General features: G+C 44.0%; 1 protein-coding gene across 1 annotated transcript in view; it reads right to left on the bottom strand.

Moving 5' to 3' along the window:
- ZNF134 (zinc finger protein 134) overlaps positions 1–19220 on the bottom strand; it is a 37903-nt gene continuing 18683 nt past the window's right edge. The window contains 3 exon segments of the mRNA XM_070222798.1: positions 1–1816; positions 10264–10435; positions 14332–14471. Coding sequence (XP_070078899.1) covers positions 576–1816; positions 10264–10435; positions 14332–14471 — 1553 coding nt within the window. The 3' untranslated portion in view covers positions 1–575.

Raw genomic sequence — 19220 nt, 5'->3', positions numbered from 1 at the left:
GAGGCTTAAATGATGTCTTTATTATCGCACAAATTAGAGTAACGAGGCAAGTAGTTCTCCAGATTCGGTGACTTGAAGGCTGGAAAAATCTGTCACAAGTATCATACAAGACCAAAAATGTCCATGAAGAAAGTAAACCTTTTCTGCTATCAGAACATAGCTCAGGCCCTCTTGGCTAAAAATGGGTCATGTCCACACCTTTCCCAGTCAGTGGGGATGCAATGAGGACCATATTTAACTCAGATTTCTTATAATTTCCTCCAGGGACAGGAAAGAGAAACAAAGTTCTGCTTTTCCTGAGGATATTAAGGTAACTTAGATGGTAGAGTTGAGATGGTTTTAGCCACAGGCATTGACACTGACAAATCTGGCAAGGAACCTGAGCAGGTCTCAAAGTGCAACACAGGCCTTGAAAGCTTCCCTTGTACCTGGCATTCATAAGGTATCTCTCTAGTGTCAAAGTTCAGATATATGAACATCAACATCTGATTGACATCTCCCTCTCAAAGGGTAATCACAGTGCTCCTCTACCTATGAGTCCTCTACCTATGAGTCCTGTTGTGTTGAAAGCAGCCCTAAAGCCTTCCTGCAGTGTGAACTTTCTGGTGCCGAATAAGGTGGGAGCTTAGGCTATAGGCTTTCCCACATTCATTGCACTCATACGGCCTTTCTCCAGTGTGAACTTTTTGGTGCCGAACAAGGTGGGAGGTTCTGATGAAATCCTTCCCACACTTGCTGCACACAAAAGGCCTTTCCCCTGTGTGAACTCTTTGGTGTGCAATAAAGTCAGAGCTTCGACTAAAGAATTTCCCACATTCCACACACTCAAAAGGTCTCACCTCAGTGTGAATTCTCTGGTGTTTAATAAGGGTGTATTTGTGACCAAAGGATTTCCCACAATCACTGCAAACATAAGGATTTTCTCCAGTGTGGATACTCTCATGCTGAACAAGTGTGGATTTGTGTCTGAAGACTTTCCCACAATCGTTGCACTTATAAGGCCTTGCTCCATTGTGAACTCTCTGGTGTACGATTAGGTTGGAGTGATGGCTAAAGTATTTTCCACATTCGCCACACTTATAAGGCATTTCTCCAGTGTGAATTCTTTTATGCTGAGTGAGGTTGTCTTTACGACTAAAGGCTTTCCCACACTCGCTGCACTCATAAGGCCTTTCTCCAGTGTGGATTCTCTGGTGCTGGACAAGTGTGGCTTTTCGACTGAAGGCTTTCCCACATTCACTGCACTCATAAGGCTTTTCTCCAGTATGGATTCTCTGGTGCTGGACAAGTGTGTCTTTGCGGTTGAAGGCCTTCCCACATTCACTGCACTTATAATGCATCTGTCCAATGTGAAAGGCCTCTCCACTCTCAGTGCTCCTTTTCTTTCTCTTGCTGTGGGTAGCCTTTTGCTGGTGACTACCCAAAGTGGCCTGGAAGTTCTTCTGCTCCTCCTCACATGTAAAGGGCTTCTCTGACAAGTGAGGGTCCTCACAAACTCTACAGTTCTTCACACATGAGGCCTTGCCTTTGTCTCTTCTTAAGGGTTTCTCTACGTTGTACTGTTTCTGGTGCTGGTGAAAGTTTTCACTGAAGCAGAATTGTCTCCCACATGCCCCACATGTATAAGGTTTCAGTCCATGGTGTGTTTCCTGGTGTTCACCTAGGTGCAAAATATCTTTCAAGACGGGGCCACATATGTCACAAGGGTGAGGCATCTGGGTTGATGAATCTGCCTTGGAAGTACTAACATGTGACACTCCTACAGAAATGCTCTGCTCAGAAGGTGCCTCTTCATCTGCCACTCCACGCCAACAATCTAAAGGCAAAAAATGCTGTTGAAGTGCATGGTGATTTTGGTGGGAGGGGGCAACCCTATCACAAATGTGTGTCTAGCACACAGAGGACTGAGTCCATAGGGTTGCTGGCAGGATGACAGATTTGGGATCAGGTTAAAGAAAGAAGTGCTGTGTAGTAGTGGGCTCTAAGAATCACAGAATGGGGAAGGGCTCACAAGGGATAAAGACATGAGGATGGAGTGAGTTGAGGGAGAAGAGGCAGGCAGGATCTCCAACTTACTCTGCAAATGACTTTTAGAAGGGCCCTGGCTACTGGCAATAGCTGAGTGCTATATAGAAATGTAAGTCCATGCCCAGGTAATTTCTGATTTGAAATGAGTAACTGGTATTGAAGAACTATTTAAGGAAATGTGTCTGTCTCGTGACATATTAGCATTGTCCAATATAGGAGAGCACTGTAGAGGGAGCAGGAGAGGGCACTGGTGAGTGGGGGTCAACTTGGCCTGGATGGTAGGTCAGAATAGAAATGATGAGTATGTAAGTTCAGAATGGGGACAAAAAGACAGAAATAAAGTATGGCTTACAGCCTGGGCACTAAACAGTATTGGGCACAGGACAGGTTTCTGCTGCTATTTGAACCCAGCCCTGAAGTCACACCCCTCCCCAAGCTCCCACTCACCAAAGCCCGTCCAAGCCCCTCCTGCTGTGGCTAGAGTCATGACCTCTCGGTCAGGCACTCAGACTTCTTTCCCCTGCTACAGTTCAGCAATCACAGAGGGTCTGTAAGATACAAGTCACAGGGGAAAGACAGGGCAAGTGAGTGGGAAAGCACTGACCCAGAGCAGCCCACCCATGAGACATTAAAAGAAAACTAAACATCATAAAATAAACATCAGAAATGTCTTGCAGGAACAGCCCAGTGGGCCCCATAAGCAAAGACCATGACTGCAATTCATGACACAGATAGATGAAGGAAATGTCAATGAAAGGAAAGGGGCAGAATCTGGAGCACAGAGCTATCATGAATGCAGATGGAGCAACCAACCCAGGAGAGGCCAAGCAGAGCAGCATCCTTTGGGCTTACCACAAGACTCCCGACCCTCAAACCCTTTCTGACAAAGATTTGGGGCAGCAGAAGTTTGGGAGCATAGGTAGTGGTGGAGGCAGTATACACAGCTGAGCCCTGGCACCCGAGGGACCAATGTGCGGGAATGAGGGCAAACAGCAGCGCCTGTCGCCCAGCCATGGGAAGAAAATGGCACTCTGGGGGAAAAAACGAAAAGCAGAGCACAGCCCAGAAAAGTGGGATACATGGGGCTTTACCCAGGAAGACCATTAAGCACAAAGCATAGAAAGCATTACGTTGTGATATGAGAACCTCTGACACTTATCAAGTAGCCTCTACTCCTCCCAGAAGAAATACATAAATACATCCTCAAAAGTCACATGACCCTGCATGAAATGGACAACTGAGCACAGGGGCAGCCGCTTTCCCCCAGACTCCTGGTCTAACACCACACATTCACTTTCCTCCCCAGCTCTGTAACTTAGACAAGGTACCAGGCCCTTGTGTGATTGGTGCCTGCTCTTTCCTCATTTCTTGTTAATCATTTTGTCCAGCCTAGAACAACAGGCAGGTGGACAGACAGACACTGTATGGTCTGGGCCTGGCATGCAGGGCCCAAATGTTCTGTTCTCCTGCCAGGTAGTTTCCTTGGAGTCCAGAGATTATGTCTCTCATAAACAAATTTGAGTTTTGCAGTCTCCCTAAAGCTCTCAGTACCAGAGCCCTCAGGCTGCGAATTCAGATTCCATCCTTATGTACATGTCACTCTTTAGACTACACCTCCCTCGTATCTAAGGACACCAACAACGCAGGTATCTCCCACATGCAAACCTGCACACAGCACCCAGAGAATGCTTAGTTAATGCATCCAGGATCACACTCTGCCCCAGTCAAGGGTCCCTATTGCCATGAGTATCTCAGCTTTTAAATCCTCCCCTCCTGGCCCCATTCCTTGATTCAACTTCAGCAATCCAGAACCACGGTGTAACTATGTACAAAGATCTGTGTCTCAGTGTCCTCATCTGTGAAGCAGGGATAATAGTAGTACCCACCTCACAGGCCTGCTGTTTGTATTAGTCATGTTAGTACATGTCAAGTAACTTGGAATTATCTTTTACTGTCCATGAACTTAATATTATCGCAAGTATTTTTGGTGCAAACGAAGTGAAAGGTTTTTGAAATTCTGGGTTTGTGTTTAACCTTTTAAGAAGATGTGATATTTAAGACTTTTCATTGTGACCAAATACTTACAGGCAAGCACTTCAATCAACTTATTAAACATTAGTATAATCTATATACCAAAATATTATCATATCTATATATTTTTATTTTTAATGACCTGCTTATGTATACTTGCCAGGCGTACACTAGTCCTTTCAGCAAACCAGCCTACCTGGTACATATACTCTGAAGGTGAGCCTGCTGGTGGCCCTCATTAGAAATGTTCATTATCTCTCCTCACCTGAGGAATTGGGGAACTGATGTACCAGCGCCCTGGATTGGGCTGGGGCTGCTCTACTGGCCTGGTTGACTTTCCCACTGCTCCACAGGCAGTGCCTATGGGGGCATGCTGAGTCCACAGGGTGGCAAAACTATAGCACTTCACACCTTGCTCTCCATTTCAGGCCAGGCTCCTAACATCCTACAGCCCTCTCCTCTTGCTGACACCAGTCAGAACCCTTCACATGCCAGGACCCTTCCTTTCTGGAGGTAATCTCGGGGATGTCCACTCCTTCTTCCTTGACCCCCAATTTCTCACCTCAGGGACCACATGAAAATAATATCCTTAATATTCTTCCCCTAAATCTGATCTCCAGGCTTTGACCTGAGGCCTCATCCCTCAGAGGTCTCCAGCACAGCTCATTCCACAGAACTCCAGACCTGCATGTCCAGAGGCCTGTGAGACATCTTAGATTTACCATGTCCAAAATCCAACTCCTCATTCCCCTGAAAGGTGCTCCCTGTACCAACCTACCCATTTCCACCCCTTTAGATGTTCACAGAAAAAAAAAAAGAAAACTTGGATAGCCATTCGCTCTCTACTTTCACTGTCATATCTGATGCAATAAGAAATCCTGTTGTTTTATCTTTAAAATCTCTGCAGAATTTAGTGACTTCTCTACCCCTAACCCTCCTGCTACTGCTCTGGGACAGCCACCACCACAAAAGCCCAGAAGTTTGTGACTTGCTCACCAGTCTCCCTGCCTCCATCCTCATCACCACCACACCACCCTAGTGTGTTTTCCCTGAGCGAATGTTGGGATACTTTTAAAATTCTTAATCAGATTGATGTGGATCAAGGATGCCCCAGGGAGAGAAGCCAAAGGCATTCTGGCCTACATGCCTATCTGTATCATCCTCTGGGAGGTATAGGACGTCCTAACCTAATTCGTATCCAAAGTTATATGACCACCTGATAACCAGAACCCCCCCCTGCACTTCTATCATTTTAACAACTTTTTTACATGAACTTTCCTTTGTCTTGTAAAGAAATAACTCACATACCTACATCTTATAAATTTAGCCCTACCCTCAACCCACTGCAGCTCTTCACTGCCCATGGGTCCTGTCCCCATGCTATTCTCTGAATAAAAGAGCACTACTGCCAGACCTTAAGAGTCCAAGAAATCTTTCTTTTGACTCCTCGGCTCACTGAGCCCACATCATTTCTTCTGGTGGCCTTTATGGGGATCTTGCTTCACTGGCTTGTGAGCTTAAGTTCTGGTAAGTGCACTTTTCTTCCTTGTGCCTTCCTCTTTTCCAAGGATGGATCTAAATTCACTTATTCATCTGGAACCTTCTCGGACAGCTGTATGAATCCACGTTTGCTGCCCACGGCTACTCTATGGGGCAAACCATAGCATTCAGCTCAAAGAGAATCAGTACCTTAAGTCTGAGGGTGATGAAGAATGCATTAATCCATTCCTTCCCAATTCTATCTCTAATATATAAATTCTACATGAGTGCAGGTTGACCACTTAAGTCATTAGGATGGTTGCCAATCTCCAAGATTCCTGTGGCAGGTTTCTTTTAAGGCTGGACTGGAATCCCTCCCTATGGCTCCTGACCACACTCGGAACCATGGGAAAGTCCCAATCCAGCCTCCGGTTCAAAGAAAGTACCAAACTATAACCTTCAGTTGAGTATGGGAACCCCTTCTAGGGAGAACGGCTCCAGGATGCAATTGCATAGAATGTCCCCCAGACAGGCAGAAAATTCTTCACTGTTTTCCTCTATTCTTTTATCTCTGGGACCATTCACGAGGCACCTCTTACTGCCAGGCATAATAGGGAAGATATACAAGGGATGCAATGCAGGGGGACGCCCCCCTCACCCCTTGCTATACCTCAAAGGCAGAACACAGATAGGATGCTGCCCTAGGTTCAGGGGGGAATTTCAAGGTAATGGATCCTTTTCTTTAATCTCTCTTCTCTTGTCTTTTTGCTTCCTAGGACCATGGGAGTTTCTAATTCCATTCCTAAGGACTCAGCTTTGGGTTGCCTTTTAAATAACCAGAGAAAATTTGAACCACAAGATCTAATGAAAAAGAGACCTATCTTTTACTGTAATACTGTTTGGCCTCAATCTACTCTGAATGAGGAAAAATGGCCCATGAATGGCATCCTAAATTTTTTTTAAAGATTTTTTTACAATTTTTTTCCTTTTTCTCCCCAAACCCTCCCAGTACATAGTTGTATATTCTTCGTTGTGGGTCCTTCTAGTTGTGGCATGTGGGATGCCACCTCAACGTGACCTGATGAACAGTGCCATGTCCACGACCAGGATTCGAACCAATGAAACACTGGGCCGCCTGCAGTGGAGCACACGAACTTAACCACTCGGCCATGGGGCCAGCCCAGGCATCCTAAATTTTAATACTACTTTTCAATTAGAATTATTTTGCCGCTGCCTGGGAAAATGGTCTGAAATTCCTTCTAGTCAAGCATTTGTGGCCCTAGATCAAGATCCTGAACTCAGAGCGGTTTGTCACACATGTCTAGCTTCCCCTACTAAAGTAGAAAAAGCTACACCTGAGGGGCTGGCCTGGTGGCACAGTGGTTAAGTGAGCATGTTCTGCTTTTGCGGCCTGGGGTTCACAGGTTCAGATCCCAGGTGTGGACATGGCACCACTTGGCAAGCCATGCTGTGGCAGGCGTCCCGTGTACAAAGTAGAGGAAGATGGGTATGGATGTTAGCTCAGGGCCAGTCTTCCTCAGCAAAAAGAGCAAAAAGAGGAAGATTGGAAGCAGTTAGCTCAGGGCTAATCTTCCTCAAAAAAAAAAAAAGAAAAGAAAAGAAAAAAGAAAAACCTACGCCTGATATATTAGATGGCGACTGCCTTGTTAGACCTCTTCCTAAGACCCCTGCAGCTCCTATCAAATTAACCTCCCCTGAGGACTCAAAGACCAGAATACTCCCTCCCTATGAGGAGGAACCTAAAATTGAGTCCTCAACCCTCACGAGTCCTGCAGGTCATACGAGGAGTGGGACCTCTTAGAATCCCAGACATTTCCTTCTCCACGAGGTAGCAAATGGGAGAAACGAGGACCATTTGAGTCCATGTGCCATTTTCACATCTGATACGGCTCAACTAAAGACACAACTGGGTAGATATTCAGAAAACCCTTCCCAACGTATTGATGGCTTTCAACAGCTCATCATGATGTTTGAATTGACCTGGTACGATATTTATATTATTCTTACTCATTGCTGCACTACAGATGAAAAAATTGTATTTGGGCAGGAGCACATGAATTTGCAGATGATTTACATACTAGAAACAGACATAAATATCCAGGAGGAGGCACTGCAGTACCAAATACAGACCCCAAATGGGACTATAGGAATGAAGAAGATTGAAGACAAGGGAATCTTGATTACTTGTTTAATAGAGGGAATGAAGAAGGGATTTACAAAGCCAGTCAATTTTGGCAAACTCTGGGAAATAACTCAGGGAACAGATGAAAACCCAGCCCTTTTTCAAGGAAGATTAGCTGAAGCTATTTGAAATACACTAATCTAGATTCTACTTCTCCAGAAGGGATGACTATTCTAAACATGCACTTCATTAGTCAACCTGCCCCAGACACACGCTGAAAATTGACTAAATTGGCCTTGGGTCCTCAAACACCTGTACAGAGACTTTTGGAGGTTGCTACCCAGGTGTTTAATGATCGGGACTTGACTCTTAAATAGGATAAGGACAAAAGGGCAAAATTACTGGGTAAGCTACAAGCTCACATTTTAGCAGCCGCCATTGTGGATATGCCACAGAAAAGGGCTAACCAGGGATCCAAGTCTCAAATTACCAATGCCAAAGGCCCAGGTAAGTCCCCTTGTTACTGTTGCCTTCAATCTGGACACTGGAGCAAACAGTGCCCAAGAAAGGACCTTCCTCCTGGGCCTTGTCCTCCCTGCAAGCGAGAGGGACGTTGGAAGCGTGATTGCCCTTGTCTCCAGAGCTAGGAGGGGACAAGAACACACTTTCCTGCCCGGAGATGCGATCCTGAGGACTCCGCCTGAACGGGTCCAGAGGGCAGTACGGCTCCCATCACCATAGAACACATTCAGCCCTGGGTTCCTCTGGATGTAGAAGGTAAGCAAATCAATTTTCTTATTGATATGGGAGCCACTTACTCTGTACTTGTTTGACACTTTGGCCCAACTCATAAGTCCCATCAAAAAATTGTCGGAATAGAGGAAAACTCTAAGTTTTGTTATCAAACTCTTCCTTTATCTTGCCAATATCAGACTCAGACGTTTTTCCATACTTTTCTAGTCCTACCTACTTGTCCTACTCCATTATTAGGAAGCCAATTTATTCTAATACATGAGGAGGACAGCTAACTGTTTGCCACACTCTCTCCAAGCTCTCCTGTTTCCCAGATACCCTCTAATATTCCACCCCACATATGGGAAGCAGCTGATCCCCAGGTTTGGGACTGCTCCCTTCCAGGAAGAGCTATAGCAGCACAGCCAGTCTCTACTACCTTGTGGGACTCTTCTCTTGTACCCCATAAGAAGCAATATCCTTCAAAACCAGAGGGAATTGAAGGATTACAACTCCTTATATTAAAATTCCTCAATCACGGCCTGCTTAAACGATGTCAATCTCCTTAAACGATGTCAATCTCCCTATAATACTCCTATCTTGCCTGTAAAGAAGCCAAATGGAGATTATCGTTTGGTCCAGGACCTCTGCATAATTAATGAAGCCACTGTTCCTATTCACGCCATCATGCCTAACCCATATACTATACTTTCCCAGATCCCAGAAAACTCTAACTGGTTTATGGTCCTTGACTTAAAGGATGCTTTCCTTTCTATTCCTCTGCATGAAACCTCCCAACCTTTATTTGCCTTTGAATGGAAGTTTCCTAATGAAGCTCTTCCTACCCAGTTGACTTGGACAGTCCTCGCACAAGGTTTTCCGGATAGTCCCCATGTTTGGAAGTGCCCTAGGCAAGGATCTACAAGATGTCAAACTTCCTGTTGGTGGCTTAATATAATATGTTGATGATATTCTTATTTGTAGTCCCACAAAGGAGGATTCTGATCACAATACTGTCCTTGTCCTTAATTTCTTAGCCCAACGGGGATATCGAGTGGCCCCACAAAAGGCACAAATTTCACAAAAGCAGGTGTCCTATTTGGGCTATGATTTAACTCCAGGACATCGGGCACTTTCTATAAATAGGAAAAAGACTATCCTCAAACTTGGACCACCAAAGACAAAAAAACAACTTCACACTTTCCTGGGTATGGCAGGATTCTGTCGTTATGACTTCCTGAGTTTGGGGTAACAGTACAGTCTTTATATGACGCAACCAGAGGACCTGATACAAAACCTCTGGAATGGATGCAAAAGGAGGACAAGGCCTTTCAGTCAATTCAACAGCAACTGTCTTCTGCCCCAGCCCTGGCTCTGCCTAATGTCAACGAGCCTTTTATTCTTTATGTTGCTGAACAGCAGGGCCAAGCCCTTGGTACCCTTACTCAAAGACCATGCCCAAAGACCTGAATTGTTGAATATTTCTCAAAAACTCTAGACTTGGTGGCTTTGGAATGCCCAGCCTGCTTAAGGGCTGTAGCAGCTACAGCTCCATTAGTTGAGGAGGCCTCTAAATTAACTATGGGGCAACCTTTAACAGTCATGACTCCCCATCAGGTACAAGCTGTGTTACAAACTAAGGGACATCAATGGATAACTGGAGGACATCTAACTAAATATCAGGCCATCCTCCTCAACACCCCTGAGATCATCCTTAAGGTCTGTCAAACAATTAATCTGGCAGACCTTATGCCAAGTCCTGACTACCCAGTCCAGGATTTGGTGAATACACGTTCTGAAGTCATAGAACAAGTGTACTCTAACAGGTCTGACATGCTGGATTCCCCCACAGATAATGCGGATGACAGCTGGTTTATAGACAGCAGTAGCTTCATAGAACAGGAGATACGCAAGGCAGGCTATGCTATAGTAAACGCCTTGCACATCATTGAGGCACAAGCCCTTCCAGCCAATATGTTTGCCCAAAAGACTGAACTCATCACTCTTACCCGAGCCCTTCATCTGGCAAAAGATACGGTTATTGATATTTACACTGACTCAAAATATGCCCTCTTGGTGCTACATGCACATGGGCCATATGGAAGGAAAGGGGATTACTCAATACAAAGAACTCCCCTATCAAACACAGAACAGAGATTTTGGCTCTTTTAAACTCTGAACTTCTTCCAAACCAAGTGGCTGTGGTCCATTGCCAGGGACATCAGAAGGATCTTATCCCTTGAGAACAAGAGGTAATAACTTCGCTGACCGGGAAGCTAAATGGGCAGCTAAACAAAGTAATCTTTTAAGCTTACTCCCCATTCCCCCTGCTTTAGGCCTTATTAGTCCTATTTATACAAATCAAAAAATAACCCTGGCTCAAGAAAAGGGATATACCCAGGAAACAAAACAGTCTTGGCTAATTAAAGATCAGGGAAAAATTTTCATACCTAAAAGCCTTCAATGGAAGTTAGTCAACGGCATTCATCAGGCTACCCATTTCAGCAAACAATCATTGACTCAAATACTTTCTAAATCCTTTGATGGACATAATTTCCAGGCCATCATTAGGCAGATCTGCCGTTCTTGTGCCACTTGTGCTCAAGTAAATCTCCTTTGTTATGGCCTGTACGATAATGGGGCACCTATCGGGGGAAGATTGGCAACTGGATTTTACTCAGATGCCTCCATGTCATCGCTATAAATATCTTTTGGTATTTACTGATACATTTACAGGCTGGATTGAGGTCTTTACTTGTTGAAGTGAATGGGCAATCAAAGTAACAAAGGCCCTTTTAAGGGAGATTATCCCATGTTTTGGCTTGCCCAAACCTTACAGAGTGATAACGATCCCTCTTTCATAGCTCAAATAACACAACAGGTCTCTTCAGCTTTACAAATTAAATACTCTTTGCATTCAGCCTGGCACCCACAATCCTCTGGGAAAGTGGAAAAAGCAAACCTTACTCTAAAACTACATCTCTCCAAATTAAGTCTCGAAACCTGGGAAACTTGGATTACACTCTTACCCAGTGGCCTTCTACAGATGAGAACTACCCCTAAGAATAGTTTAGGATGAAGCCCATATGAAATCCTGTATGGAAGGCCCTTTCTGTATGGAAGGAAATCCACCGATATAGCGTTCGACTCTGATTTCCACCAACTATACCACTATTCCGTTGAGGCTGGCCTAATACAAAAGGAACTAAATGAGTATGTTGATAATCATTTACCTAAGCTGGAACCATTGTCTGTCGATACACCTTGCTAGGTAAATCCCGGAGATACGGTATAATTAAAGGATTGGAAGACACATTCTGATGGGTTAAGCCCAAAATGGAAAGGACCTTGTCAAGTCATTCTAAGTACTCCCACAGCTGTAAAGTTAAAAGATAATACTTCTTGGACTCATATTTCCCATAAAACCTATGATTTCTCTACAGGATAAAGGTGATCCACACCCTGCTGTTCAACTAGACTACTCTTGTGAACAAACTGGTGATTTAAAACTACTTTTTAGAACAAAATGAGCCCTATCTTGATTATTTTCCTCTTATCTCCTTTTATAATTACAGACAATTCCTTTTTTAAATGGGCTCAACATTATGCTGAGCTTCATAACGAAACCACATGTTGGGTTTGCGGACTCTTGCCTCTGTCTAGTACTTGTAGCCTCCCCTGGTGGGTCTCTCCCCTCCAGGGTACTGATTGGCGTGCAATGCTTCTCTTCACTATGCACATTTTGCAAAACAGTTAATCTTAATTTGGGTATCTTTTGTAAAAATAAGGGTGATTTTAGTGAGAAAAAATGTGTTTCAGTAGAAACTATACTACACATTCATGGATATTAGATTCTAGCTCTTCTCTTGTACAAGATTCATCTATTACTAATCATAATGTCTCCTTGTGGCCATCCGTCTCTGATACCTGGGAGCTCCCTGGCCACAATCAAACCTTTTCCTTCAACTCTACTGCCCAAATACTAACTAGACTTGCCTTGTCACAGGTGGATCATAAACAATGAGTTCCTAAGGTAAAGTCCCCAACCTGTTGATACACACAGAATGGACTATATCAAATTTGGGACGAATGTATTTGGCTCACTCCTACTAGTGGTCAACTCAGTCAAAAGGCCATTCTATGTTGGGAACAAACCAATCACACTTATGATATGTGGCCTAATAGCACCTGACCTATGGGACAAACTCCCCGTTATGTGTGTTCTCATATCATAGCCTTAAAAAATACTGATTGGTTTGGGACTGACTGGGAGAGATGGCCGAGCACACACTGGTTAGCCCCTAAGGGCACTCAATGGTTATGTGGCTCCCACTTATGGCCTTGGCTGCTGCCTGGATGGACTGAATGAAGCACCCCTAGGCTTTGTCTGGATGCAAGGTAGAACTACATTTACTCTATCTCCTGCTAACCTACCCAACTTACAATAACGCTGGACCCATTCTGTCTTTCACTGGTATGATCCCCTTGCCTCAATTTTCCTTCCCCAATTAGGAACTGAAAGTGTCATCTAGCACATGGAAGCCCTAAACAAATTTATCATGAAAGCATTAAACAATACACAACACAGCCTTTTGCTGCTCGATTTAGAAGCATCCCAAGTACGTACGGCAGTCCTCCAAAATCGAATGGCACTGGATGTCTTGACAGCAGCACAAGGGGCACTTGTGTCATTATAAAAACCAAATGTTGTGTCTACATTCTTGACTATTATCAAAATATCTCTGGTCTCCTATCCTATATGAGTCACCAAATTAAACCCATGTCTAAGTCTTCCCTATCCCTAAATGATTGGTTGGACTACTGGTCAGGTCCACGTCTCTGGATTACTATCAAAGCCTTATTCATTGGGTTAATCATATTGCTTATATTTCTTATAATTTGTTGTCTATTTCACTGTTTACCTTCCACATGTCAACAAAATTTTGCGTCCTGGGTCACTTCTCGTCAAATGATTCTCTCATCTCCAGAGGATCTGTGTACCTTGTCAGCCTTGGACTCTGTGGGCACAACCTTCCAGTCCACTGAACTTCCTGCTTGTACTCCTATGGCCCCATTTAGGGACAGCATTATAACACTGTGCAGCAGGAAGCACTTACAGAAGATTGACCACCATCCATATCCCCAAAGGATTACGGGGCCAAATGGGTTTGGGGAGGATTTTATGATGTGGATCAACGCTGCCCCAAGGAGAGAAGCCCAAGGCATTCTGCCCTACATGCCCATCTGTATCATCCCCTGGGAAATATAGGACGTCCTGACCTAATTCGTATCTGAAGTTATAGGACAGCACAATAACCAGACCCCACCTGCACTAATACCATTTTAACGGCTTTTTAACATGATCTTTCCTTTGTCTAGTAAAGAAATAACTCAGATACCTACGCCTCATAAGTTTAGCCCTGCCCTCAACCCATTGCATCTCTTCACTGCCCAAGGGGCCGTCCTCATGCTATTGTCTGAGCAAAAGAGCACTACTGCCAGACCCCAGAGTCCAAGAACTCTTTCCACTCCTGGGCTCGAGAGCCCACATCAAGATCACGTCCCTCCACGGCTCCCAGCGTCCTCGCAATAAAGGTACTCGCCTCACTCGGCCATCCCAGGCAGGACTACCACTCACACTCTCTGTTCCCTGCAGACACGAAGACCCCCGTTTCCCAAATGCTCCCGGCTCAGTCACACCTCCAAGGCTTCCCTCCTGTGAGTTGCTCGGACAGGACCACCCCTCGCGCCTCCTCACACCGGCGGTTAGAGATGAGGGTTCCACCCACGAAGGCCCTGGAGCCTGGGCCGCAATGACCTTAACCGGCACCCCTCAGTCGGGGCCTTATGCTTCGGAGGGGAGGGTCGGGACGCGCGCCAAGAGTCGGGAAACGCAGCACCCACCCACGCCGGCTCACCCACGCCGGCTCCGTCACCGAGGCCGCCGCCGTCACAGTCTGGACCACACGGAGCCCTAAGGAGTACCAGATCGAGGCCCAGGCGCTGCCGTTGCTCAGCCCCGGGGGCGGAGTCTTCGCGGGCGATGCCACTGCCGAGACTGTTTGCAGTGGAGACAGGTTCTCCTCCCGCACTTTCCCGCTTCAGTCACCTGTGAACGGAACCAGAGCTCCCGAAATTTTTCTAGGATGCTTCTAAGAGCCAACAAAATGTCGGCCGCAAACAAGATGCCGGAAGTCCCGCCCAGACGCCTTCCGCACGTACGGAAACTCCCTTAGCAGTGTCCCCCTGCCCTGTGCGGCGCAGAGGTTTCTGGGTAATGTAGTTCCCCGTGAGCAATCAGCTTTAGCAGCACGCTGACACCCTCTCTGCCCGGGCTAAGGCCAAGTGGCACCGCAAGGGGCGCTGGGAAAGGGTACCTCAAGGCTCCGAGGACGGGGCAGGGCCTCGTCCCTCTGAAAGAGCCCACACCCAGATTCTGTGCAGTGTAGTCTGCAGGGATTGAAGAAATGTTTAGAAACATTCTTTCAGATGTCCCCCAAAGCTGCAAAACCAAATGGACACACCACATCCAATGTCGCTTTAAGTCCACTCATATTCTTTGTTGTTTTTAAAATACATATAGACAGAACTTTAAGTCAGTTTTGTGCACTTCAGTTGGATCCCGTGTAAGAGAGAACTGCCTCCAGACAAGGAGGGTATGGAGTGGAAGAAGGAGTGATATCCAGCGCCTTGAAGCAAGTGGACTAACTGGAGCTCTTCCTCTGGTTTCCTCAGAAACTACTCCAGACAGGGCCATTGGGAGGAAGACGAGGAAGGTTATTGGGCTACTTTGAAACAGGTTAAGGAAGCCATCTTTCCTACTTGTGATATAAAACAATTTTTACATTTTCAAGTATATGGGGAAGCCATTCTGGTTTGAACCTGATTTGGCCTGAGTTTTATTTTAACCAGAGCAGCCTGACTTATGGCCTATCAAACATACATTGTACCTCTGCTTTAATCGTTACCCTAAAGTAAAGAATGTACTCTTTGCAGATTAAAAATTTATGCCTCCCTTCCCTTGACGCCAGCACTCTTTTAAGATAAGACTGAATGCCTCCTTTCCCACAGCACCAAGGCCATGTTGACTCGCTGCGTATGCTGTGTGTGGGCTAATCTGTAGCTAAATATCTCCACGAACCCTTGAAAGAATGCACCCCTGGTCATGCTTGATGCACGTCTCTTTGAAAATTGGATATAGTTGTGCTGAAAACCACTCTGCTCCAGACCACTTTGCATTCCCAGGCTATAGTCCTCAGTTTGGCTCAAATAAAACTCTCTACTATAGAATGATTATTGATTATTTGCATCAACACCTGTATAATCACTGATGGTGTCCAACCCAGGGAGCAGCACTCTTTAATCCAAATGATATTTCTTAGCCTAAAAGCTGAGATATATTTATTTCCTTTTAGGAACATTCCACCTATCTGAAAAGAACCATTATAAATGCTTTTGTATGCCAGGACAGTGGCTGACATGGTCCTAGTGACAGGAAATGTGCAAAGGCGACATCTGAACCCAGAAATAAAAATTTGGAATATTATGATCTCATTTCTTTGCTGCAAAGTAATTCTCATTTCATTTGCAATTACAGAGACAGTGTCTGAATTGGGAGTTGAGATTATTTATGGTAAAAGAAAAAGAGAGAGAGGAGAAAAAGATGAAGGAGAAGGCAGAGAAGGAGAAGAAAAAAAGAGAGAGGGATAGAAGGAAAGGAAGGAAGGAAGGAGGGAAGAGAAAGAAGGAAGGAAGGAAGAAAAGAAAGAAAAACATTTGTGAATTGTTCAAATTGCTGAAAGTTAACAACTCTGTAGTTATTCACAGATAAATGCAAAAACGGCTCTGGGGAACATATCTGTGACAGGCAAAAACAGTTAAGATGTCAGGAAAATTTGAGCTGGAGACACTGAAGTCTGAGAAGTGAGAGAATGAAGCTGAGCACATGGCTGTGCTAGAACCTTGATGATAGCAGGGTTCAGTCTCCAAAATGTAATTTCTTTTCATTCTTGAAAACACTGAATATCTGCTTTGAGAGAGAATAAAGAAAACATTTAGAAAGTGTACCCAGAATGGTGAAGATGAACAGGGATACTGTAAATCATGCTTATTCACGTCTCTAACAAATAGTCAATGAACACCTACGGGACTTCAGGCACTATCCTATGTGGAACGAATTTGAAAACAAGAAATAAAGATCCCAGCCATCAAGGAGCTTACACTGTAATCAAGAAAGACAGAGGAAGAAACACGAAAAAAAAAAAAAAGTATTGAATTGTATACAATGTTAGAATATGGTAGAGTGGGGGATCAGAATTTACCACCCCAAAATGTGTCTCTTTGGCTTATTTCTAAGAACAAAAGACTCAGGAAGAAACTTTGACCTTCCCCCTAACTACCTAAAAGAATTTAAGATTGAAGGCCTGTTTTAGGAAGGAGCTATTGCCATAGATACCTATAATACAAAATAACCTAGGTAAAGTAGATAAGGAGGAACCTAGCAAGGCCCATTTGATCAAAGTCCTCCCATGTCACATTGTCTTTGCAAGGCATGGCAAATATTTGTTTACCAAACTTTTACTTTTCCATCTCCATGTGAATTGCCTTCCTCCTCTTCAAAGTCCCAAATCATTACCCTCAACATCCTCCTTTGTCTTTAGCTGAAGATGGTATTTAAGGTGGTGGCTTCAGCCATTTTGTGGAGTAACTCAGTTTTCCTGGGTTTCTCCCATGTATACATGTTATTAAGTTTGTTTGATTTTCTCCTGTTATTCTGTCTCATGTCAATTTAATTCTTAGATCAGCCAGAAGAACCTAGAGGGTAAAGGAATATTCTTCCCCCCTACAGTAGGCACAACAGAAAAGAGAGAAGGTGAAGGCACTGAGAAGTGGGAGGGTGAGATATAATATTATGCAGCCAAGGGAGGCTGATATGTGCCTGGGTCTTAATTTATAAAGGTGACTGAGTGACAACATGGATAGGTAGATGTCATTGAAAGAAAAGTCTAATGTTACTCACACTTCCCCTCGAAATGAGAGGCACAGCATACCATGCAAAGCCAGAGAAGGAGTACCAGTTTTTGGTTAGGAGGCAGAGGCAGGAGCCAAGGGAAAGCCTAGGCCAGAGGCTTTATTGTGTCTTCTGCAGGAAAGGCAAGGCATGGCAAAGTAAACAGTTGAGGATGGGCTAGTTCCAACAATTCCACTGGGTTTTGGGTTATAGGAGTGGTCTCTACTTGCCTGGTACTTCGCCCTGGGACAATATAGAGCACACGGTTTTGTTCAGGAAGCATTTAAAGATTCTACTTTACTAAGTAGTAGAGCCCCATTCAAGGTAAGCCACTGAGTGCTTATGTAAAACCTCGAGCCCATGAAAAATATTAATACAAATTAAATTCCTTAAAGAAAATGTGCAGATTTTCAACTAGAGGACCACAGGCCAAAGAAAAAAAGAAATAGCTCTTTCTATGAGACATAGAGTTTCTCTTAAGTTATTAAAGGCCAGAAATTTATTTCATCATAATTTATCATTCATAACAACCATGTTATCTAAATATATTGTATCAAAATGATATTGAGATAACTCAGGTACAGATTTTATATTTATATATGTTAAACTGTATTTTACATGAGACATTTTCAAAAATCTAACAAATTTTCAATACAATTTCAACTAAATAGACATCATAGAAGTACAAAATTGTATGTTTAGCCACATAAGATACTTTTTAATGATCTAGTATTATGTTTGTAAAGCTAGTGTTAATAAAAGTCAAATGATTATTAAAAATGGAAAAATACAGGTGAAATGAAAATGAAACTCTTTGAAAGTTTCCTTTAAGTACCAATGACTGACAAAATTTCCTAAAAATTAATTTTATTTAGTAAAAAATAATAGTTTTCAATATTTGTTAAAGAAAACCAGAGCGGGACAATAGTTAAAGTGGTAAAAGCAGGTTTTAATCAGGAACAACTGCAATGGGGGTAAATAGACCTCAGTATAGAACCCTGCTCAATTCCAAATACAGAGTGAACAAGTAGGGATTTATAGCCAAGGAGCAGGGTAGGGGTGAGTGGATGGAAAATTACTAAGAGGAAATCTGAGGGGTAAAGGAGGATTCTTGCTAAACTGACCTAAAAGGACTCTTGCTGAAGGTAGAACAGGGTGGTCAGCTATCACCTGGAGGATGGTGGGGAGGAAGAAATTGATCAGACACCAAGGGTGATCAGATATTAAGGGGGGTGGATTCTGGCTAAACTCACTTGATAGAATTCTTGCTAAAATTGAGCAATGTAAAGTTGGTCACCAAAGTTCAAAAGTTGAAACCTATTTGGGAAGAGGATTCAGAGGAGTCTGACTAAAGTTTGGTCAAGTAGAGACTCTTTGTCAGATCTGACTCCTAAATATCGGTAAATCGGAAATTATTTTACTACTTATTTTTTTTATTTTTATTTTTTTGAGGAAGATTAGCTCTGAGCTAACTACTGCCAATCCTCCTCTTTCTGCTGAGGAAGATCGGCCCTGAGCTAACATCCATGCTCATCCTCCTCCACTTTATATGTGGGACGCCTACCACAGCATGGCTTTTGCCAAGCGGTGCCATATCCGCACCTGGCATCCGAACCGGGGAACCCTGGGCTGCTGAGAAGCGGAACGTGCGCACTTAACCGCTGCACCACCAGGCCAGCCCCTTATTTTTTTAAATGAAAAAAATATTGTTAACTAAGGTAAAAGAGTGCTAAACTATAACGTGTATCAAAATAAATTTATTTTAATTGAGTCATTTATTATTTTATCACGAGCAAT

This window comes from Equus caballus, chromosome 10 (assembly GCF_041296265.1).
Source record: "Equus caballus isolate H_3958 breed thoroughbred chromosome 10, TB-T2T, whole genome shotgun sequence".
Lineage (NCBI taxonomy): Eukaryota > Metazoa > Chordata > Mammalia > Perissodactyla > Equidae > Equus > Equus caballus.
The sequence above is the reverse complement of the archived record's forward strand: the minus strand, read 5'-3'. Positions and strand labels throughout refer to the sequence as shown.